General features: G+C 33.9%; 3 protein-coding genes across 4 annotated transcripts in view; 2 read left to right on the forward strand and 1 right to left on the reverse strand.

Moving 5' to 3' along the window:
• On the forward strand, positions 1 to 4,311 carry sra (RRM_RCAN_like domain containing protein Sra). Its single transcript, XM_076118879.1, has one exon. The coding sequence runs from the start codon at positions 164 to 166 to the stop codon at positions 833 to 835; it is 672 nt and encodes a 223-aa protein (XP_075974994.1). The 5' UTR covers positions 1 to 163; the 3' UTR covers positions 836 to 4,311.
• Positions 4,299 to 22,631, reverse strand: LOC142975804 (organic cation transporter protein). 2 transcript variants are annotated; one of them, XM_076118876.1, is made up of 3 exons: positions 22,266 to 22,490; positions 13,732 to 13,843; positions 4,299 to 6,281 (listed from the first exon to the last, which is right to left on the reverse strand). In XM_076118876.1, the coding sequence occupies exons 1-3, from the start codon at positions 22,306 to 22,308 to the stop codon at positions 4,775 to 4,777; spliced, it is 1,662 nt and encodes a 553-aa protein (XP_075974991.1). In that variant the 5' UTR covers positions 22,309 to 22,490; the 3' UTR covers positions 4,299 to 4,774. The 2 variants fall into 2 exon arrangements, with proteins under 2 accessions (XP_075974991.1, XP_075974992.1); XM_076118877.1 differs by lacking the exon at positions 4,299 to 6,281 and adding an exon at positions 6,303 to 12,266 and having other exon boundaries at positions 22,266 to 22,631.
• Positions 22,539 to 25,969, forward strand: part of LOC142976286 (solute carrier family 22 member 7-like) — a 7,776-nt gene continuing 4,345 nt past the window's right edge. Inside the window, exons 1-2 of the mRNA XM_076119574.1 lie at positions 22,539 to 22,657; positions 25,053 to 25,329. Of these exons, the coding sequence (XP_075975689.1) occupies positions 25,144 to 25,329 (186 nt within the window). The 5' untranslated portion in view covers positions 22,539 to 22,657; positions 25,053 to 25,143. The remainder of the gene's footprint in view (positions 22,658 to 25,052; positions 25,330 to 25,969) is intronic.

The following is a 25,969-nucleotide window of genomic DNA, read 5'->3' on the forward strand; positions in this document are numbered from 1 at the left end:
TCTGACATTTTGACAGTTGAAAGATTCGCACTAATCGATTATTAAAAAATAAAAATACTCCGTTCTTTAAATTGTTATTATGCTTTTTTGAATTAGTAATTCTAGTGCTTCTTATATGAAACCATAAGTATTCGTCTGACTTCGCAATTAGTTGTACTGCATTATGGCTCATAAGGAGGAAGAAGACTCATTTCAAGAAGACGACGTTTACATCAATGCAGAAGATGGCATGCCTAATATTCACCCGAATATAGCAAATTTAGAGCAAGAAAGTGACGAGCATGATGAAGTTGATGATTTAGACGACTTGCCGAAATCTGTTATTGTCACAAACATTCATAGTGACGTGTTCGCAGACGAGAAGTTGAAGAAAGGAATGGAAGATTTGTTCCGCACCTTTTCAGATAACATTACATTTCAATGGCTCCGCAGCTTCAAACGTTTGCGCGTAAACTATGACAGCCCACTAGCGGCGGCTAATGCGCGAGTGCAACTCCACCAATATCAGTTTCATAACTCTAGCATCAACTGCTACTTTGCACAACCAGTGACGCCTGTGTCTTTGAAAAATTTAAGACCTCCTGCTCCAGTGAAGCAGTTCTTGATCTCACCGCCATCTAGCCCGCCGGTGGGCTGGGAACCTCGTGAAGAAAATGAACCACTAGTTAATCATGATCTCTTGGCTGCATTGGCCAGCCTGGCTCCAGGAGAGAGCCATGAACTTCATGCACCCACTCCAACGCAGCCTGCTATAGTAGTACACACTGCTATGTCATCAGATCCAAAAGCTGCTCTCGTAAGCAAGATACCTCAAACTCGTTGTCCGGATTATTGATACAAATGCCTTTTTAATTAATCTAGTGACTTTATGATTAGAGTAGTGAATATGAATGCTTTTTATTCAACTGCATGTCGATTTTTATGACATGGTAAACCAAAGACAATTCTTGTCTAAGGGTTGGCAAACAATTGTAAGCTCTAGAAAAGTGGGCTTTTGAAATTCATTAACAATGTTAGACTAATAGTAGTTTTGCTTGTTAAAATGAATGTTTATTTTAACTGAAATTACACATAATTAAATTGGTGCTATGTTTTATCAGAAGAATAATTTAAAAATTGCTTATATTAACACTGTTACATTGTTCATTATCTTAACGCATCATAAAAATAATAGTGTTCATCATGTCATTTTGTACTAATACAATAATATGTTATGCAATTGGCCGAAAGAAAGTATTGACAATAGTTGGAAACATATCAAAAAAGCAAGCCTTGTAAAATATATTAACCCCATAAATGTAAGGTGGTTGCTCAATGGCATTATGATGTATTTCATTAACATCTTTATTGTTCTTATATTCTAAAACATTACATTTTGTGTGATCCTACTACCTACAGTGAACTATTGTATCTATATTATAAGAATTGCCAAGTGTTTCTTAGATCAGAAATATATTTAAAACAGAAAAATTGTCTGAACATAATGTGGGATCACATATAAATTGTACTTCTCTCTTCCAAAAGTTAACATGTAAAAGACTTGTTCCATATCCAACTTCATGCTTTTATAGCATAAATTTTTCACCTGATTACTTTTTCATTTCATGGAACAGTCTTGCCCTCTTACTATGATGAACAACTTCTTATTTTATTTATAAGTTACTTATATAAACTGTAAAATTTGTAGAGATAGAATTTTGTGATAATATGACTAATAAATGTTAAATTTGTCATTTATGTGGGTATATACATGTACCTTCAACAATATTTTGGATGGTTCAATGCAAACATAAAAAAGATCCTTTTGCGAATCTCAATCTTATGTCAATAACTATTATGCTTCTACCAACAATAATGAAACTATAATTTGTCTTAGTGTGAAAAAAATTGCTAAACATGTCATTTGAATTTATGTTGTATACATGCATACTCAATGTTAATGCCTACCTATATACTGGCATCAGAAATAGAATAACAAAAAATGCTTTATTACAGCCAAACCAATTCTGTTTATTAATCTAAAGAGTAAATTATATTAGATGGGCTTATCGTTTTTTCTGAGGCAATGTTTGTATACAGCAATCATGTTGACCATTTATAAAGAGGGCTGATATTCATATTGTTATAATATTGTTTGGGAATATTGCTATTTTTTACTACAGGGTAAAAGCTTTAATTGGAAGTTGGTACCTTCTACAATAAGCAGTGGAGCATTAGTGATGTATAGTAATTTAAATTTATTATGGACTTGATACAATAATGCATCAGTGGTGATAATTTGCTGGGCAGTGAGCTAGTTAGCTAATACCAAACATATTTTGTTGCATTTTCAAAATTATAGTAAGCCAATTTTTGACATTACCACAGTTATGATGTCCAGTTAAGTAGCATAGTTATTGTAGGATATCATCAATCAATAAAATTTTATTAAAATAATGCAATAGGGTAATTATAAAAGTTTAATTCATGCAGTATATAGTTTGCAGCAATTTATGTAATAAGCAGCTAACTAGATAATTTTGCTTGTAGTTAATGCAGACGTATTGAACCATTCAGATGACAAATATTTGTCTTAAACCTGAAAATGAACCCTTAATTATTATGGTGTATTAATAGAATTAAAATTGTTGTAGTTTTTATAAACATTTTACAAGTAGTAACTTGGCAAGCTTGTGTAAATTGTATCGAAAGTGATACCATTGTAAAAGTTCCTTTGTTATTTTTAGAACTATTTATTTATTGAAAAGATGGCACTGCACTGGCACTATTTGCAAGGGCCACATGATATTAGAAAAGAATTTAAATGAACCAACTAAGCATTTTCTAGTTAATAAGTTCTTACCTAAATATAGGTAAGACGATTAGTAGTAGAAGCGAAACATGTAGATTATAAAGTTATTTATTGAACAGATGAAGCATAGTTTCGGCCCTTACCGTGCCATCGCCATGTTTGGGCTAACAAGAGGTGAGATAACATAAATCAGCCCTCATCAAAACAAACTGTCATTTGGACCTTACCTAAGTTGATCAGAAGAACAAACGCCTCGAACAAGTTTTTGATAAGTCGCAAGTTCGTCACTGTTAAAAATAATGAAATCACCTATTTTTGATCCATTTGAACTCTTGATAAAAGTGTACCTACTTATCTCATTTGGAATGGTTATTGCAAAGTCATACTTCATTATTTCTCTAGTGGCGGACCAGAAACAAAAGATAGGTACATATTGATAGACATTTTTATTCACATACATTCAAGAACAATATTTATGTACACTTATGCATACTTACTTACTGTAATTGATCATTACAAATGTTGTTTCTCTGAACATTTCATTTAGATAATTTCTGCACACAATTTGACTATTTCGACCTTTGAATAATGCAGTCTTGACATAATCTATATTGTATGTTTGAAATTTGAGGTAAATATACCTCTGTCTTAATGTTATTATTATGATATTCTCATTCTTGTTATGAATGGTAAAACTATGTGAAGACCTGACCATACGCACTATTAATGATATATTTGTACTTTATGTCTGTGTAGGTATTTGTTTGCATGTTCTAGCTGTCTGTAATGTTACTAAATCTATTAAGTGTTGGTACAATCACGTTGAAATTGTCATCACGTCTAAGGAGCAATTTTGTAGACATAGATGGTGGATCAAAGTATATGCGTCTCTTGGGGAATATTTTCAATAATATGGACATAATTAAGTTGTAGATGCGAGCACAGTTTATCTTGATAGTCTAAAGATAATTTATCTTACCAATACCAACACGAAATTATTTTTTTTACTTACCTGACCCATTTTGTAAACAAATAGCTTATCTCTTATTTTTGTAATTACTTAAGAAATAATAGTGTCAAAAAATATATTTGCCATTTCATAGTATTACCCTAATAGAGATTACTAAAGTAACTACATACAATGTTTACTGTACCAATACCCACCTATGCAGGCACTGCACTGGTGACACGCTCGACGCACCTCCGAAGAGCACTAACTATTGTTAAGAACGTTGAACTCATGTCAAGATTGTATCTTAAATATTCTATGTGTCTCCTACCTTTCCTTGTACAGAAGACTTTGATGTAAATGGGCTTTTGCCCAGTTGTGAATTTTCAATGTTTACCTTATGCTTATCTAATATATGTTCATTGTTCATACATCGATGTATCATCTATTGATGTTTTTAATCTCACTGTGATTTTCATTATTGTTTGGTGTAAATATAAAATTATATTGAGTTTTAAATCGGTCTTTTCATGTGTTCGCAACATTAAAACAAACATAGTTAACTGTAAACTTTATTTTATATACATTTTTACAAAATAATACTAATGTCTTTGTACAATCAATAACAAATACATCAGATCACGAGATTCATAAGCACCAATATTCACATCAAATATTTAAAGGCACTGAAGTTGCCTTCTTTTAACACCTACCTATACACGTACATATTTACTTAATTTCAGCTAATACCTAATTACAAGGGGATACCTTGTTAAAATAGTTCCTATATCTTATTAAAATAGTTCATTTTGGTAACAATTATAATTTCAAATTTATTTTATCTAGGAAATTTTCACCGTTATAAATAAAAACATGAAAAAATAAAACCATTATATCTGTAATATATTAGTATCTACCTATACCTACTTACTTATTTAGGAAACCGGACGCAATTTTGATCAATTGTCTAGCTCTCGATGAAGAGTTCGTAAACAGCCTATATTATTATTAGATTTATACGAAAAAAACGGCAATCAAACTTTTCGACTTGCGTCTTCTAAAGGAACCATTGATTCTGGTGCTTTGTTGTCTTCAGAATAAGTTCTGTTTCGCTTTTTACCCACACAACTAGTGAATAATGTATCGCCTTTGCCAAACCGTTCACCATCGGCAAGTGATTGGGGCATGGGTTGATTCATTGTCTCTGGGAGGAACATGCATAAAAATCCAGAGACGACTGCGACCACTCCAAAAGTAATAGCAGGGATTTTAGGATTGAATGAATCTAATAGAGTAATTAATGGTGTTAAAGCTCCAGATAACCTAGCGCACATAGAGCCCAGTCCCATCGCGGAGTTACGAACGACTGTTGGAAATAACTCTGCTGAATAGTTGTAAATTATAGCAAAAGACCCAGCGATAAATAATTTGCCCGCAATTACTATACCAGTAGAGATAGTGCTCCCTGCTGGGAGAAAAGTTGCTATTACACACGCTGCACCACCCACTAACATCATAGAGCTTATCAGTGGCCTTCTACCCCAAATATCTAAGAAATAGACGACAGCAGCATAGCTTGGAAGTTCTACAAAACCTAAAATAGCTGTGATTAAGTATGGGTTTCCTTCAAGTTTGCCAGTGCTCAAAGTGAGACCATAATATGCTATAGAATTTGCAAACCAACAGAAACAAACATTTAATGTTTTGTTCCTCAAATTAGGAGTTTTAAACAAATCGCCCGTCCCGGCAGAGGGTGCATCGGAGCCCTTTGATGCTTTAGCTTTGCCTCGGGAAACTAATTCAGCCCTATCTAATGTGTCTTCCGATTTGTTACATTTCAAGGCCTTTTCTACTATGTCTACAGATTCTTTAGACCTGCCCTGGGCCCACAACCAACGAGGCGATTCGTCCATTATCCAAATATGTGGAATAAGAAGTAGACTATGAAGTCCGTATATCACTTGGAGTATTTGTCTATCGTCGATGAGCGCTCCCCAACCCGCTACTAACATGATACCGCCAGCAAACGCCGCTTGGAACGCAACACCACAAGCGGTTCTTTTACTCGCTCCTACCAATTCCATAGTCAGTACAAAGCCAGTGATGTACGAACCAGCCGATCCAAAGATTCCGTACAAAAATCGTACGACCAAGAATGACCAATATTCTGGTATAAATGCAACTAATACACCAAAAACTAGTTGAAGCACTCCTGACCAGCAAAATATGGTTTTTCTTCCATATTTGTCCGCCATACCTCCCAGAACGACGGCTCCAGTGAAAACTCCTAACATGTAAATTGATTGTGCTAATGCTCCCATCCACCTTTGGTCACAAACTAGATTCCATTCTATGGCTCTAGAGGACGATCTATACGTTGTATCAAATACCCATTTAGAACAAGTCATAGTTTCACTATTGTTGTCGTAAATTAAACAGTTATGAAGACTACCAGAAGGCGTTCTGGGTATCGCTGCTAATATTTGTGAAGAATTCCAGTCTGCTACTGACTCGTTTGTGTCAACACCATCGATCCAGCACCTGCAAATTGAAAGCAATTAATTATACATTAAAGAGGCTTATGTCACTAATCACAATATAAAATTTTCTATTAGTTTCATATACATAAAATGAAGACATACTTATTTAGAAAATAGTAAGATAACATTACCTCAATTTTTCGTGCTAAATTAGCTTCTATTAGTTCTTCTACCTACTGTTTAAGAGCAAATAATAACTATTGTATGCAGCGTTGTGTTACTTCTTATGTACCTAATTCCTTTTTTAAAACTCCCGCACTAAAAATACATATTTTGTCGCGGATATTTTACGAAAATATAAACTATGGACAAAGAAAAAAGTCAGACCATCAACAACTACTTATTTGTTCATTGCACAAATATATATGTTCAGTTTGGGAATCGAACCAGCGACGAGCGCGAAAGGAGAATGGGCAAAATAGTATGGAGCCTGGGCGATCCGCGGCCAAACTTGATTTTTTGTTTTTTTAATGTAGTTTAGTCCTATAATTACCGTGTAGAAGTTTTATTGCCGCGACGCACTTATATGACGAACAAAATACATTTTTGTTTTTGAGCACTTTTAATAGTATAAAAACATATTTTTGGCTTATATTCGGAGATTAAATAAAAAGTACTATTTATATTATTGCATACAAATGTAGACATTATTAATATTCGAACAATCATAACATGTAAATATATGTATAAATATCGTAACAAATAAACATCTTGCTCTTCTATAATATATTCACTGAGACGACTTATCTGTCTTGAATGCTCAGCTTAAAAACGAGGCATTCATAGCCAGTTGCGCTCACTGGTCGGTAAACAATCTGTTGGTTAAGCAACCGTTGGCGCGGTCATTCTATAGATGGGTGACCGCATTGTGGTATTTGAACTGAGCTTCTCCGTGCTTCCGAGGGCACGTAAAAAGTCGGTCCCGGTTGTTGTCAACTAAGATAACATTCGGGCGGCTTGAACAACTTTGAAACTGGGTGAACCATATGATAGATAGATATGAGTTACGATTATTGTTCATTTTGATGGCATTGCAATCGTTATAAGAAGATATAACGTTATTACACAACATTAAATGCATTACAGACACGAAATAATTGTATTTGTTCTATGAAATTCCATTATATTTACATGTCAATATATTGTTTCCTGAAAGGATTGCAGCGAAACGTTCTTAGTAAAAGTTGTTCCTAGTTATCATTACTTTAATTTGACACTACTTTCATTAATGGCCGCCGACCGCCCAGGAGTGCCCATTCTCCTTTACGAGGCTGTGATCACCTTACTTTTCGCTTTCCGGAAGATTGGGATCAGTGCCGCGCAATGACACGGTAGGTAATGTCTAAATTGTCTGTAAATTGTTCTAAGTATTTAAATATTTCTAAATGTAGCGGGTTAAGTTTTACACTGATGTTAGTTTATCTGTATAATTATAATATTCGCATAATTTCCTAGATTAAGTAAAACATTAATGTTGCCTTGACTAATCAGAACAGTACTTATTCTTTCGTGAGAAAAACCACTTAATCAATAAACGCTAAGTACAGTTAAGTGTGTAAATTAATTATTGCAACGACATTCAATTACCAATAATTGAATGTTTTCAATCTGGTCATTTGTCCACTTCAATAAGCTATAATGCGCCAGTCCAGGCTTTCTATGCAATAATATCTTTCATTTTATTCGAACCTGTGAACGTTACCCGTTATTTAGGAGCTCCAATTTTATTAAATTCGTATAACTTCTAGCTGCTCATTGCAGAACTTAATAACTTAATTCTACTTACTAAGATTTGGTATCTGTAGCGCGATTCTCTGAAGTCCACTGTTTAGTATCGAAAGTTCGACATATAAAATGTACTGCCAAAAGTTCCTACGACTCCCGATAGAGGCGCTGATCGGATTTTATACAAAGTTTCTCGATAGCTAGCCGGTAGCTAGTTAGCTACAGAACGCTGTCGTTGGTTTAACACCGTTTTGATTCAACGAGCGTGGAGGTCAGGCGACTGACCCACTACCACGACTCATAAATAAATATCTCTGAGTGAAGGGAAAAATATTTTTGATAAACCCTTGCACAATGTCCAATAAGCTACCTTATACCTGTCTTTTTCAAGATTATCCCGACTGATTGATGCTAACAATTTAATTAGACTAAGCTGAAAACAATAGGTACATTAATGTAACAAAGTAAAAGACATTATTTTCTTAAAAACATTTAATTACGTATTGTACAAAAGTGTACGTATGTGTGTAGTGTATTCACTTACAACTACTTAAAATAATTGACTGCACCTACCTTGATTTTTAAAATGAAGGTGTTTAACCTATTACAACATAAAATTGACGTTTACATAACATACCTTCATTAAATATTAGTCAATAAAAAAGTTAGTAGGTAGCTTCGAAGAGAAAATTGGCAAGTCCAAGGAATAAACTGAAAATAAGTGTTAGTTTCACAATTTTGTTATTATATCGGTTATTAGCAATTATTGTCACAAACAAAGAAAGTCTTATTTCGAGCACATTAAATGGCAATTAAAAATAATCGTAACTAATAAATGTACGCTGCGTTCTTCAAATAAAAAAATGCAACAAATGTGTTTATTTATTTTGTAAAAGTCTCAAAAATAGTTAAACTAAAGTAAGTAAAAAATATTGGAAAAAAATGTTTTTGCTTCATCGGAAGTCTATAGAAAAAGTCTTAGTGAAAACATACATTGTAAATCACAACCTCGTCTAGCTCCATAATAACATTTCTACACGAATTGAATTTACTTATGTACTAAATAAATGTACTAATCAATAGACTCAAATGTGAACACATTTTACTCAATGTTCAGTCTTGAAGTTATAAGTCTCATTGATCAAGGAAACAATAATATTACAATTAATATGTAGATACATAGAATTTTCGCCTTTATTTAAATTCTTTATTCACTGGTAGATATGATAATAATCTTAGTTCAAATTACTGGCATTTACTGGCAAATACATTCTGGCGAAAATTCTATGTTTACCTGCTTTTCTTAAATGCACCAAATTAAATACACCCAAAACCGTAAAAATCGAGCACTTTGTGTGGCCGTTACATAACTTTCTATATAGTAGATAAATGTAAAAAAGTATATGTTACGTTTCGTAAAATTTCATTGATATTTCTGCCACTGATCATCAGTCTATGTACGACAGGTGTACTTAGTAAGCTAATAAAATGTGAAGGAACTGACTAAAGCTATTTGAATCCGGCTATTTTTAGACCTCATAGGTAAGCGAGCAGTGTACCGACGTGAACCTATAATGTACTGAATTTGCATAAATACTCAAACGCGGGTACCAACTTGTGTGACCGATTAGCTTTACTTATTATCATGAATGTTTGGTGTACAAATTGTTAAAAGTTACGTTACATATTTTTCAGTCTAGTGTATAATGTTAATAGCCAGTGTATACCTAATGTTAAACATTTTGGTTAAACCATATTTTAGCCTAACATACTACATACGTATTAAATGCTAAAAAATATAATTTTAGTTAGTACATTTAATATAAATAAGTAATTATTATGCTCATGTTTGCAACACAATGCTTATAATAAAATTGTCGAGTTCCGACTGGCAATGGTTTATTGAACGTGTGTCTCCTTAATTACAATTATTTATGAGTAGGTGTGTAACTGTGTACATGTTTCAATTAATTAGCCACAATGACTAGGCAGGTGTATATAAAATGACATAGATATCTATCTTTCACACAGGTATGCTGTGGTAAACATAAATTAGGTCAGTACTTGGTTACAAATTAAATCATAGCCTTAAACGAGCGGTGTCTACAGTAGTAGTCAGTAACTACTAAGCATTATTGAGAAACAGAATTTCATGTGTCTACCAAATGTACGTATAATATTGGTTATGTGTACAAATATCAACATTAAATAATGAACACTGTAAAGCGTGTATGCGTAAAGCTACATTGTACTAATGATTATTGTAAACGCTGCGCCGATACCTTTAACACTGTTATAACTAATAGTTGTTAGTAGTAATTATAATAATCCAGTCTAAAGCAGAGTTGATCATACGCACACAACCCGCCTGTATTAACTCTTGACTAGACCATATAAAAATATTAAATAGCAATTTAATTACGTATTCAAACACTTACAAATAAATTCTTTGCAAAACAGTAACAGTAAGTATAAAAATCAAGGAACACTTAGCGTTATTATTAAGGGACACAATGTTAGTGTTCGTAAATATATAGTCCTAATAAAAGTGAGAAAAACATTGAGTAAAGTTCCATTAGCTCTAGCTTTAGGTAAAAAATCACAAAAGTATTGATTGGATTAATGTTGAATATCTTAATATTAATCGTCGTAAATTATACCAGTCTAACCTGTTACTCGTAGAAGTCCATTAAATAAATGTATTTAGTAGATAGGTATTAAAATTTTGACTTAAAATTTCACGGCTTTCGATCTGTCAATAAAATATTAGGGTTTCTTTTCCATGCTTTCGAGAGGTACCATAGTCTCCGGCAACTCCACAGATTCAGTGCTCTTCCGCCGGCCGCTGCAGTTCGTGAAACAAGTGTCACCTACACCAAACTTTTCGCCATCTTCTAGTGACTGAGGCAAACTTTTACCAATAGTTTCAGGTAAGAAAAAAGCAGAAAATCCGGATAATAAAGCTAAAAATCCAAATAGGGTCGTAGGAATCTTAGGGTTTAGAGTGTCTAGCAAATTGATTAGTGGCGTAAAAGCACCTGCGAAACTTGCGCACATACTTCCAAGTCCCACTCCAGAACTGCGGACAACAGTCGGGAAAAGTTCTGCCGAATACTTGTATATGATTGAGAAGGAGCCAGAAATGAAGAGCTTCCCTATCATAACGACACCGGTTGTCGTCGTAGAGCCGTGTGGTAGAGCAACTATAACTAAACAAGCGATTCCACCGATTATCATCATTGTACTCATTAGAGCCCTGTGTCCGACGCGGTCTAAAAAGTATACAATAATCACATACGCCGGCAATTCAACCACTCCCATTAAGAACATGATAAAGTAAGGGTTTCCGCTTAGTTTGCCGGTATTTAGTGAGAGTCCGTAGTAAACAACAGAGTTAACAAACCAGCTGCCACAAATAACTAGGGTTTTTCTAAGCATTCTTGGAGTCTTGAATAGGTCTGATGTCCCAGCGGAATGTTCGTCAGTATATTTGGCGCATGTTGCTTTACAGTGAGATACTAAGGCAGGCGTGTCAATAGATTCTGTAGAACCGTTGAATTTCAAAGCCTTTTCTATAATTGCAACCGACTCACGAGCGCGACCTTGCGCCCACAGCCACCTGGGAGACTCATCCATAAGGAACCAGTGAGGAAGTAACACAACTGCGTGTAAAGCATAAACTATTTGTAAATAGAATCTGTTATCTATTAAATATCCCCAAGCGGCCAGCAGCATTATTCCAATGGCAAACATTATTTGAAACGTAACACCGCATATGGAACGTTTACTCGGCCCGACTATTTCCATTGTTAACACAAACCCAGTTATGTATGAACCTGATCCGAAGATACCATAAAGGAATCGAAGAGCTACAAAACTGTAGTAGTCGGTAGTGAAAGCTACAGATGTGCCAAGTAAGAGTTGGAGGATTCCAGCCCAAAGGAAGGCCTTTTTTCTACCCAGCTTATCAGACAGACGTCCAAATAAAAGAGATCCAGCGATCACTCCGAACATGTATGCAGTTTGTGCAGCGGCACCCATCCAGCGCCGACCACAGACGAAGTCCCACTCGATACCGCGGGACGAGGTATAATATTCGGTGCTGTAAACATAGGACTGGCACGGTTCAATAGTGTTGTTTGTGCCGTACATTACACAGTTCTCTAATTTCCCCTGACCATTTTGTGGGATTGCAGCCAAGACAAGGGAGGAGTTCCACGGCTCCGTATGATTTGCACTGTCTATTCCTGGCAGGTAGCATCTGAAAATTGAAAGTATATATTTATTGCTCTCATATTGTTTGGTTATTGCGTGCTGTGCGATGCAAGGTGCATGTTAGTTGCCGTTTTATAACTTCATTCCATTCTATTAATGTTGTTAAACCTGTTTAGGGGCAGTGAAGATTGTGCTTATTTATATCTACTTTAAAAGCGTGTGTTACTACTAAATACAGCAATAAAGCACAAACTATTCTAAATATAGGCCAAGTGCATTTAATGCGCTCTCAGTTACATATTACACGCGGGCTTATAGTGCTTATAAATACTGATAATTAAGTGCATCATTATACAAGGCTATCGTACAATATACACCTTTTGATGGTTGCTAGAGTAATTTATCGTTTTATCAAAACACAAGCACGATCAATGGACTCGTAATTGTTGCAATAATTTACAGATATAAATTACGACTTTTGCGCGATAAAAAATTCTTTCTCTGGTTAAATAACATTGGTACGAGCAAAAACTTATAATTTTCTCAATCGCACATATATTATGTACCTTGTTATTTTTTAGTTTTTATTAATGTTGGTTCGGTACTGAGAGACCACTAGATCTATGATTTGATACCATATTTGTCCATCAATCAGACCAATACAACATTTTTACTGATATAATTGTGTATTACGTGATACATGTTGGAATGAAATGAGATCAAAAAAAACTTAAGACTAGAAGAAGCGATAGACATAGCAAACCTTACCCAACATACAAGTATGTTACAAAAGAATGTACTTACGTTCAATATACCAACAGATAAATATCTGCACCGATAAAATCACTGTGTAGTTGTACAATAACGAACACCAAAGCCGTTCCCTGCCTGCCCTCTCCCGATCAAGCAAAACTGTACACGCTGTATAACCATAAGCAAGGATAATGTTAACCCATACCATACGCACCAATCTAACTTATACTGATCACTATCTAAAAATATATAAAGGTAGTACAGTAAGATTGAGTACGATATACTGTTGCAGTTGCACCGGAGCCCAGGTAACGGGAATAGTTTATTATTTTTCTAGGATTTGGACGCACGAGCACGTTCGATTATAGGTTTTGGCTATCCACCCATGCGCATGCAACGTATTATAAATTTCTTATACTCCTGATCCACCGCCGAAACTGTCGAAGAGATATTTGACTGTATCACGTTTGTCATAAATATTTACTTTTGTAGCAAATGTCGAAGATTCCCTAAATATTTTTTGACTCATAGCCCTAAGTGTTACTGACGTAAGTATCAATGTAATGAATGAAAGATTAACCCTTATTACGAAACCAAAAATGTACCCTTATTTAGTGCTTTCACGCTAAACTTGGGCTTCAAACTTGATTTGTAATAAGACGAATATGACAAATCAAATATCTGCTCAGACCGCATCCCGTCTACCCAGAATAAACCGCTCATGTACAATACATTAGGCATGAATAAACGTAACTGACCTATGGTCTGGTACCGCAGCAACTGTCACGAGTGACAGCATGTGCATGCCGGCCGTCATGGCCGCGAGGATGTGAAGGATGAACTGGAAACATTGGTACCGCCCGAAGTCACCTGAAACCGATAAAGCAACGAAATTAAATTTCAAATTCTATAGGAACTACGTTATACGGCTATGTTGCGTATGACGCACGTAACCTAAAGTCAATGAACTTTTGAAAGTTCATCGTGTGAACGATATATAAATACAGCCCTTTGTAAATGACCTGCGGTAAAACCCTTAAAATTCGTGAGGTATTTAACATTAAGGAAATTTATAATAGCGAATGTAATAATCTCGTAGTGCATATGTAGTAATTCACTCGATATTATAAATCGAATGCATACACTTTAATTGAAATAGCATTCCTATTTTGGTGTCTCGCTTAAGGTAACTTTCGTTTTCACACAATTAAATGCTGTGTGATCTATGCGCTACTTTTTTACGCGACCTGAATCCATCTGTAAACTTACAGGATTCTAGTAGAAACACAACGTTTAGGCTTTGTTTGACTCATGCTACACGATCATATTCAGAACAACAGCGACGATGAGACATACCTTCATAATGTTCTACTTGTCATATAGAAATATTATGCATTGTTATTATTTCTAGAACAAGGCTCAATAGTTGTGCAGCATAAATATTTTCTTCCTTTATTTCTTTCTTTCAGTACTATCAATTATTAGTATCCTAATCGATTCGAAGTAGTAATGGACAATGAATCGTTACTAAATTGATTAAAGGACAGTCAAAGTCAATTTTATATGTATCAATATCGTAAAACAATTAACCTTGCACGTTACAAGTTTGTTTAATTGTCAACGTACTTATTAGATAACGTTAAACTAGATTGAACTTGAACAATTTAGAATATATCTCTAAATGCCATAGAGATCATGGTCGTTTACTTGTTTCTTAGCGATGTCTGTCAAAGGTAAACGTTTATTTAATTAGCACGTGGTTTGTTGTACATATACATATCTAAAACACACATACATTTATATTGTGTAGCTCTTTGTGTGTGTCAAATTCAGAGGAAACCGTAGCCACATATTTTAACCTTCCTGTTAATGTTTATGTATAAAAGTAACAACAAACTGTGAATTACAGTCGCCATATATGAACTGAAGCCTAAATATAAATCAATAATTCATAGCGTGACGATACCTACTAGTAACAGTGGAATTTTATATTAAATTTCCATGCTTCGTGTATGTTTTAAATATAAGGAATATGCTTTCAAAATTTCGTAAATATAAATTCATTATTTTGTCTATCATTTGAATAGACATATTATTGTAAAAAAATATTATATAGGTAAAGAGATAGTACTGCACTAGATTGGCTCTTTTTGACTCTAGTAAATGAAGCTCTACATCCTGACTTGTCTGCCTCGTAATTCTGCTAATAGGAGTGTTGGTTACGCTAGGTAAAGTGGTCGTCTTTAGAACAAAGACGCTACGTTTCAGCTCGTAGACAAATAGACTGTTGTAGTAGAGTTACGCAACGCACACAGAAATTAGCAACAACGGTCGTACATCTTACATATTATTATGCATACGTAAATGACGTCAAAGTGAAGTACTTTTAGATATTATTTGGGAAACAACAGTAATGCTAATCCGGAAACGCCATAGAGTATTGCAACATAACAAGTTGTTATTATATCAATGTAAAACATGCGGAAAGTGCGAAGATGACTGTAGGTATACAACAGCGTGTCGCTATCAGTGTTGACCTGTGATAACCTAACCGCCCTATACTTGATCTGTTCGCCTCACGCCCCCTACACTACTTGTTATCACGTGCTCAGTATATATATGAACACTGAAACACGTTTACCAAATGACGATTATAGACAAAGAAAATATTTAATTAACAAAAATTCCTCATTATAATAGTCATCAATATTTTAGACGGTAGACAATCAACTAGTTGTATAACAAAACTAGTTATGTATGTTAAAATCCTTGGCGGATCCATCACCACTGTATTTTGAAGATTGCAATAGAAATATCCGTTTTTCATGTTTGCGAAAAACTAAAAACTAGTTTCTACAAAAACTAGTGTTAATTGCTATGTAAAATGTTAAACCTGGCTGCTTGTGTTACGTTACGTCTCTAATGTACTTATCAAACAGCAATTGACTACATGATGTTTACGGTTTAGCATAAGTAGTCAGATTATTGCCAATCCCAGTTATATCCTAGACTTTAAACTAGTTTCTAAATTAATTAATACAGTAAATAAAATATATAAGTACATGCAACTAATAGGATAAATATTCTAATAACTGGAATAGATACCACGTTATCATTAATTGAATTTCAAAGCGATTAAACAGTACCTACACCCACTACGAAGACATTTTAATTTTATTGCTAACAATAAGTAAATACGTTTGCAGGGTTAAATGCTCGCACTCTTCAAATTAAAATGTATGTTAGGCATATATATTTAATTAGTCATTGCGTTCACAAAATACGCGACCCAAGTTAAGATGGCATGATCATCAATATTGGTTCGTCAACATATAGTCATAGAATTTGTTCTTTATTAGTATGGAAAATTACTTGTCACGAGTTGTGACTTGGGAACCGATAGTAAATGACATTCGAAACATTAATATGTACATATTGTGACAATGTGAGATCGTTAAGTGTCGGGTGGTACACAAGATCGACGCGCACGCAACACATATAGAATATTGACACAGATGTAGGCTTCGATAACATACTATGACCGATAACGTGAACTACAATAAAGTTTTATGACTGTTAATATAAAATATTTTCATACCACTCAGTGATGGTTCAATGAATAATATAAATTACAAATTATCGTATTGCACAAAAAATAACTTATCATTAATTCTGTCAAATAAAGAGCTGCGTAGGTGTATCGAAAATAGAAATGTATTTCCATAGAATTCTGTGTCAAAAATAGGTATCAGTGAAAGTGGAACATATGTTCTCAGTAGGTGAGCATAGGTAGGTACTTATCTTCATCAACATCTCATTCGAGGAATTGGTGTAATTAGCCGTGGCTCCTACATAGACAAGTATGAGTATTACATACATACATGTGGCGGGTAACTTACAAATTGGAGGTCACCGGCAGAATATCGTTTACTCCAATAAACCATTCTAGTCATACACAATGAGAGAATGTGGAAGCTCGACTCTCGCACCGCAGTACGGTACCATACATAATAATGTATTTACTGCGATATATTTATCGATTTAACTATGACTCGTTACTAATTTGAAAACGATTGAAACATTTTCAATATAATGAACTGAACTGAAATACCACCCGAGGTAAAATAAATAAACTTAATAATCTACGTTTATTTCGGCATACGACGAAAATAAACGTCACACAAAACATTCTCAGAAGGTCATTTACTTCGTTCAAGCGCTCTGCTGTCCTCATTCGGTGAAGCTTATTCCTTTTCGAACTAAAATAAACGAAACATCGTTTACGATACTTACATATTTATATTTACAAATGAAAAATGTTTATATGATGTCCGCAAAGGCCAAATATCTTTGATAGTTTACTTTCGTTTAATCACATTATGTGTGCTGAATTGTGTGACACACTTCTGTCACTATTCATGTCATATTGATGCGCCGAATATTACAACGTCCGTCGCTAGCGAGTACTGATTTACGTAATTATGAGTGAAAAATAGGTTTACAATACTCGTTTTTACTGAAGACGAATCTGTCATAATTCACTTTAAAAAAGCTTTATCGAGAGACTAAACTTCAATCGCTATTACTTATTTATATATTTATTCTTCCTTATTATTTTTACTTCAACTATTTTTACAGGTTTACCCCAATACAATAATGATATATTTATTACATGCAAGCTAATCCAACTAACTTTAAATATCCAAATTAGTAAGTAAAGTTAATTATGTATCCTCAAGACAAGATTTTCATTGGATGTAGGACTGTATTTTGAAATTTCAACAGATCATTAATTTCAGATAATCTGTATCTTAAAGCAAGGACAGACGGACATGTGTAATTTATATGCAACAAACATAGTATGACTAACCGAACTGGAACTATGAGTATAATAACGTCTAGTCGTCTACGAATAAATAATATTGCCCGTACTGCCAACAACTCTACGTGGATAAATGTAAAGTACTCGAAATCGCGTCGATCGATCGGCGCTTATACTTTTTCATTTCTAAATAATCAAATGGATTTACATCGCAAGCAGCTTTCATTGACAAAATAATGAAAAAAATATTTTTGTCCATGAAGAATGAGAAGTGGCACATCTAAAAGGGGAACACATTGAAAATATTTGCATACTGTCATGTTAGTAGAACGAAGACGAAAATATTTACTATGTACTCAGACACGTGAACAGAGAATTTATAATAAACAGCAATAATAAGGATTGTACGCATATCTCGTGATCTTATTTTTCAACTTTCATTGGCAAAATATTATAAACATAAAATTGTATTTTTAGAAATAAAGAACGCACATCATTTTGACAAAGAACATTATAAATAAATACACAGTGAAAACATTTTTTTGCTGTCAACGTCTTTGTGTTCTGCACTGGCAAGTATAAATTACATATACAATAATAATATATATTAATTTATATAAAGAGGAAATGAAAGTAGCATTAAATATAATTACTTTTGTCTATACATGTAATAGGATGTAGCAATGATGTAAACACGGTAATCTTCACACGGACATTACTTATAAAGACATAGAGCTTTTTAAATGCATAACGAAGAGGTCGTGTGGTTTGTTCTGTTCGTTAGTACATTGAGAAGGTAATAAAATGTACTATTTACGAGCATACCGCAAACAATTACTAGTAGCTACATAACGCCTATGTGCAAACAACGGAATTCATAAGCTGAAATTAGCTAGCAAGTTAAACGAATACTTAAACCTTTTAAAACGGAATGCATTCATTAACGTTAAGCAAGTGAAGACAATTCATTTAATGTGTGAATAAGGAAATATTCTTGCCTAATTGCATAGACTTATTACTGTCCATCACATTTACAATAGTTGCATGTTGTTTAACAACAAATGGTTCCTTAAATAAATATAATTATTGAGATACAATTTTAATATTAATACAGAAACTGCGCCTCGTTATACAATTACATAAACGTATTGCATGTTTAAAATTAAATTCGTCAATGTCAATAACAATGACGTTTTGGCCGTGAAATTATTCATGCAGGATTCGAGAAAAGTGACTTCTTTAGTAATTTGCATAAATCATAATGCGGGACTGTTTCAAGAAACAGTGTGTTTATGTACTTCGTAGACTGTTTGATTTACCCATAATACTTATATTAGTCAGTGCCAACCAAGAGACTGAGTGGTTAAATGTTAGCGACAAGGCTCTCTATCTTACGCTGATAACACTGAACCTATACATTACATTTGATGGAATAATGTTTGCGTTGCCTGACACACCTCCAAAATGTTTCAAATATTTTCCACCTACCAACTACACACTACGTAGTCGGTGTTGATGTGGATCAGCTGAGCTAGCCGCGCCACAGCATGACGAGCTTGTTTATTTTAAAACATTTAACCTATTCTTCAAATAATGTCTTCGTTGACATTTCAAGATCATTACATTCCTAGAGCCGACTTACACTTTTGGCATAAGAAAAATCTATACGCGAGTCACGTGAACATTTCTAAATCCTGATCGCGATAACGCTAATAATGATTACACCAAATATTAGTTTACCGATAACAAGTGTATTGAAATTGATAAATCACGGCTGCAGAAGTCTTACAAATACTAGTAGATAATATTGCTCTATGGAACGATTACATAATGACGTAATAGTAAGTATCTAATTACACAGATAAAGGTGTTATGTAATCAGTATGTCGTCGACGTTATCTTCTTTGACAACCCTATGTTTATCGTAACTGTTACTAATTCAGATCGAAATAGATTTTATGTTAGAGTTAACTGGTATGAAAACATCAACAATGGAACATTCAATCAACTAATCATATTACGATTCATTTCAGATGCCGATTCTTTACAGTAGTATAATATCGTACAAATTTATCAGATCGATATAATATCATTCAGGTATACGTTCAGTCTTTACTATCTCACTATTCAGTGATAGAGTATGTGTTCTTTACGCAGAGTAAACTATAGCCCCGCCTACTACACACATTGTTTTCGTTGATGAATCGATGCCACACATTGAGTACCCAGGTGTTTGCAGTTGACTGACATTGATACTTCAACAAGATAATCAACTAGGTCGATTATATAAATCGTTAAACCAGTCACCTTCTAGGCCATTAATCTTTTGGTAACAACTTAAACAGAAAACTAAGTAAAGAAATGAAAACCTTGCCTTGAAATTAATTATATCTGCAATAGAAAACTACGGCGGGTACCATAGAAATCCATAAATGATACCATGAATTGATTATAGACTCTACTTAGAGTTAAGTACCGTCGCTAAGCTTGAATAAAATATTAAATAATCGTACTCATGCTTACAACGCGTCTCATATCAGAGCTTAACATTTTATAATGCTTGTATATGGGTCGATACAGATTTGTGCGACAGAAACTATGCAGACTAATGTAGAGGTCATAAACAATTTAAAATAGCACGATTATATTTATATAGGTTATCAGCATATCTAATATAGGAGTATTATATCTGAACAATGATTAATTAACAAGCGATAGAGCTATCACTAATCGAGCTAAAGGTGTTTTTTAGGTTATCTGTGAATAAAACGTTCTGCAGTTACAATGCAGTACTCGTACCCGGTATAGTACAGGGTCACTTGTGTCACGCGACGCCATGTATTTTCTAAATTAACATACAAACCTAGTAGCATTGTATTAATGCCTAATCTTTATACATTAAAACACACCTATTTGTTGAATACTGCTTGACTACGGAAACGTGATATACAGTAATAAAACTGAAGTAACTTCCATGTTGTTAAGACCTTATGATAAGTATCAGACAATGTCAAATTTCTTTGATAAGGATTTAAGTATTGTGTTTACACTTATGTAATAATAGTAGTTTTAGATATGAAATACATTACTTCTTATATTATCAAAAACAAGCGATTATGTTTATGTACCAACGAGATATCGTTGACATATTTTTTTATTCGTCACATTTTTGTCCTAAATCTGGTACAGGACGGCAACAATTACGCAGCTTCTGTTTGATTATGACCTAAATAATTGATAACAAATAACAACGATAAATCTATGTAAGCAAAATGTTAGCTAGAATAAATTTTTCAGTATAACCGAACTCGAATCTAATAGAGATAAATTCACGACTAAAAAGTTAAGTAAAGACTGACGACAGTGACTCTCAGTTGATCTTACTAAGAAAACTTTCATTCGAATATTGCTACTTTCTGCACTTTAAAATTCCACTCTCTATGACGAATTGAAATTATTCAAACAAGATAATTAAAAATACCTTTTAAATGCAGCTGCTTTTAGAAATTTAACTTGGTTTTTGTGACCACACAGTTAAAACAGTGTCATAATATTTATTTAATTCTCTTTTACCTATTGATAAATTATTCTCTTTAAACGCTTGCCTTCATTTATAATATTTTCCAACATTTACGAAGTACCTATTTTCTTTTTTCTCTCGGCAGTAAAAAACTTTTTTTTCTGACATCAGGTGTTTTCCAAAAATACCAACGAAATATTTAAAGTTTTATTTGTGTTTTTGGCAATAAGCTGCATGTCTGTACTTATGCGCGTAATGTTTACTGTGCCAAAAGACATTTTCGAATATCGGAAAAGTTTCTTGTACTTCTAGACTACAAATAATAATGTGCACATAAAACTACACTTACCTGGGTAAGTATATGAAGAACTAAATATTATAAGTTCACAGTAATTCATAATATCATACATACATATGGTAAATGAATCCTAGTCTTCATTGATACTACAAAAGGTTACATCATTTCATTCCTCTACATGAAAGCATGTCATAATGAAATTGTGTTACACAAACAAACACTCCCCCATAAACAAACTGTCTTACTACCCGAGATTTTGGAGTAACGAAGAACGCTTGATTCACTACGTTCCTCCCCATAGGTAAACATAAGGAGCAAGTGCCTGACAAGTTTACCTAAGGCATTTCGCGATACTATTTCTGTCCACAGATAAGCCTGACATTGAGGATGTGATCAATTAGAAAGGAAAGCGCGGCGCCGATTAAACTTTACGTCTCAGTCACATGAAGGTTTACGCTTACAAGTTACAACACTGATCACATTTCTCAGTCAATACAAGATTGACCAGTTGCAACGAAAACGAGGCCAATAAACGTTACTTGCACTGCTCGCTCGTACGAAACAAATAAAAAGAATGTACTTTTACGAAATTTTAAAGGGTTTGGTGTAAGTATCCATATGTTTTAAATACTGTACGCTGACAACCACTTACCGAGCTTCCCCATCATTTCCTCTAAAGCATGATCCTTGTCCATGGCTGTGGAGGTGTCTTGCGGCGGCGGGGTTGAAAGTTGTAAGTTCTGTAACGATATTCACAAACACCATTGATGGTAGAGTTATGTCGAACGCGCGGCGGCGTGAGTAGTGCAGGCGAACGCCAGGCGTGCGTGCCGGCGGACGAGCGAATGGATGGCAATCGGCGTGTCGTGGCGCCGACCGCGGGTCGGTTACCGCAATCGCGCGAAAAAAAACCTAACCTCTTATCTGTATTGGCCATACCTGTCAGTTCGGTGATCGTCGCCACCGCAGCAACCCGTCACACCAGCCGCTCTATCTGACTCCGACGAGCACGTACCACTGCAGCACTGTGCGAAAGTCACTAAAGTAACACTATCCACAAATCATGTAACCAACAAGCACATTAGCACTGTTGTTAGATTTAGTTATCACTAGTTTAATTAAATATATAACACCTACCCAATAAAAAGCTAAAATATTTTTATATTATTTATCACACTTTTTTAGCTGGAGTGTTAAAGATAAGTGATAACAGAATTCACGCATAGATTGTAAATCCGGTGACAACATTGCAAAAACGATAGAGCATTCTAATGCATGATGAAAATGTAAAAAGTGTACCGCAGTTTAATATTTAACCACTGCAACCTTGAATTATATAAGATAATATTGAGCGCTTAAAGACTTAAATTTTCCTCGAGAAAAGAAAGTTACGATAGTTTTCTTTAATATTTGTTCATGACACAAAAACAGTCATGAACACACGCAGTTGGCACTTTTATTTAAGGATAGCATAGTTAAAAATTTATGGAAAAGTTCTTCTGGACGTGATTTTTTCATGCGTTACAAGGAAAGCATTGGAATTAAAAAGAAAATTATTTCGATTTTCTTAACAATACTTCGTTAATAAAGCACAATAATATTCCCCACTTCAAAACATCGATATAAATTGCTACTACAATTGCAAATGTTAGGTTATTAAAAACTAAAAGGAAATTCATAGGTTTTATTTCTGAGAATTATCGCAAAGTCAAGCTTTATTAAACGCTTGTATTCTCAGAAAACTATTGATTATAGAAACATTGATATTTGCTTGGATTTGTAGTAACTATATTTCAGCTAAGGTTCGTCTTGGACACAATTTAGACAATATGCAAAGAAAATATGATTTATTCTCTACATTTTGGTAAATACGAATATAATTGGTAGGATTATTTAGAGCGCAGTGCTCGGCACCGTCAGTAGTCGTTTACATATGTTTATGGTGGATCTAGTAGACAAATGGAACACACATTGATAATAACCACAACAGGATCATAATACCGGCTACATTTGCGGTCATTATCCACGTTACTATCATGACATAAAATATGTAATGTAAATATAGGCAGTTACCGTGCGGTTTTTTTATAATATTGACGTACACGAAGAGTACAGAGTTCCTAACGTTATCATTACTATCACTATATCGCATAACGTGTGTGAACATAACCTCAAAATTTGTGTGTATTCAAGCAAGTACTGTAATACCAAGGATTTTCAGTACATATTTCCCGAGAACGTTGTTATTTTTCTGTCAAGGAGTCGTACAATTATCAACATCTGCGCAAACGTACAAGTATATTTTTGTACGTCAAATAACTCACCGACCTTAGTGTCCGATATCTATGAAATTAATTGTATTTGATTTTGTAATCGATATTTCCTTTGTTTCAATAACAATTTAGTTCCACATACAAGTAACACACGAAAATATTAACTCAATTCTTACAAAACAATACAGTAAGTATTCATATAATCATTTTAGTCACACTACATATTCTTCGGATTATACTCAGACATAATAAAGATACGGACATTAGTTTTGTTGAATAATTAAGAAAATGTATCTGTTTTTACATTAGCTAATGTACATTTGTGGAAAAAGCAAACAAACTTTCAGTGACCGAACTATCTCCAATAGAACCGACTCAACCATTTGTGGTGTTCATGGTCAAATAAAGACGTCAATAAAATTATCTGTCGTTAAATATAAACAATGTAATAATGCATTACGTACTTACACAGTAAATATTTTATAAACTCTAGCAAACGACTCATGGATAGCACTTTCTATACAAAATTTACGAGTCTTATCATTTTGGCTAAATAGAAGTCTACACAGTTGAAATTATAGCTACGTATTGTTAGAGTAAAATTAACATAATAGTTAAATAACATTATCACACAGGTAACTACGTGAAAACGTATGATAAGGCCCCGACAAATAAAATGGTTACGCCAATAACACATAAGTTTCCTTATTCCGAGTATTTTATGAGCATCCGTAGCCGTGCTACGAATTCAAAAAAAAATAATAACTCGTTTTATAATAGGAATGTTTTAAACCATTTATTGATTTATGCTTTATCATACAATCTCACGTACTACGACCATTATGTGTTTATACCAAGCGCCATATGATGTTTATTACGAGAATAACTTTGCCATAATCACGTTGAATCGCAGGCGAATACCTAAGTACGATTATCCTTATAAGTTTACCTTTAAATGCTTATCGAAAACCTTAACAATAATAGGTTATAGCATCATGCTATTGGAAGGAAAGGAATATACCGTCATAGTAAAAAAACTTACTTCAAAAATCTATATGGCCGTAATGTTTGACAAATACAAATTATGTCTATGTATGTAAATTATGTGTATAAAGTTAATTATTATGTAAAGTGAAGCAGTTTTATTTTATAATTATTTGTTTTAGCATTGGCACTATATATGAAGATGTGACGTCAGATGTTGTGGGTAGGATCGGCTCCTGGCAATGGCTAGTCACGTTTATTTCAGCCACACTCATGGTGCCCACATTGTTCAATCACTACGAAGATATGTTCCTACTGCATTCATCGGAAGTATTTTGTACTTCACCCAGTGAGACAGAGAACTCGAGTCTGTGTTTCGTAACATTGAAAAATGAAACTAAAACCGAATGCACGAATTGGCACTTCAAGTTGTTGTGGCTTATATGGCTGAAAAAGACGGTAATTTTTCTATTTTATTGTTTTATTTAGAGATAATACCTAATAAATATTATATACGAAGAGAAGGCTCTTCATACAAGTATATGGTACCAATATCAAGAATTGAAATAAAGTAAAAAAACAGTTCCATGAAAATCCATTTCCGTAAATTGAAAATGACTTGAGTATTATAATTATAGCGCACATTATAAATATTATTATTATACTCACAAAGTAACAAATCTACAACAGCAAATTTATCCTTCGATGTTATCTTGTCGACTTAACTTAAAATTCTTACAAAATGTATTTCCTGAAAATGTAGTACTAAATGTGTACGCTAGAGGCGCTGCTCCTGGATCTCCGATTAAAATATTTGACGATGATTGTGATTTAAGGAAAAGTTTTAATTATAATTGAATTGAATGAACCTAATCTATACTAATATTATAAAGCTGAAGAGTTTGTTTGTTTGTTTGTTTGTTTGTTTGAACGCGCTAATCTCAGGAACTACTGGTCCGATTTAAAAAATTCTTTCGGTTTTAGATAGCCCATTTATCGAGGAAGGCTATAGGCTATATAACATCACGCTACGGTCATTAGGAGCGGAGTAGTAACGAAAAATGTTACAAAAACGGGGAAAATTTTGATACATTCTCTT

Source organism: Anticarsia gemmatalis, chromosome 10, assembly GCF_050436995.1.
Source record: "Anticarsia gemmatalis isolate Benzon Research Colony breed Stoneville strain chromosome 10, ilAntGemm2 primary, whole genome shotgun sequence".
In the NCBI taxonomy this organism is placed as follows: domain Eukaryota; kingdom Metazoa; phylum Arthropoda; class Insecta; order Lepidoptera; family Erebidae; genus Anticarsia; species Anticarsia gemmatalis.

Excerpts from the sequence above, each read along its gene's own strand:
- sra (XM_076118879.1), top strand. The coding sequence starts at position 164 with ATGGCTCATAAGGAGGAAGAAGACTCATTTCAAGAAGACGACGTTTAC.
- LOC142975804 (XM_076118876.1), bottom strand. The coding sequence starts at position 22,308 with ATGGACAAGGATCATGCTTTAGAGGAAATGATGGGGAAGCTCG. Across the intron at positions 13,844-22,265 it reads GGAAATGATGGGGAAGCTCG|GTGACTTCGGGCGGTACCAA; the intron begins GTAAGTGGTTGT and ends TATCGGTTTCAG. Across the intron at positions 6,282-13,731 it reads GCTGCGGTACCAGACCATAG|GTGCTGGATCGATGGTGTTG; the intron begins GTCAGTTACGTT and ends TTCAATTTGCAG.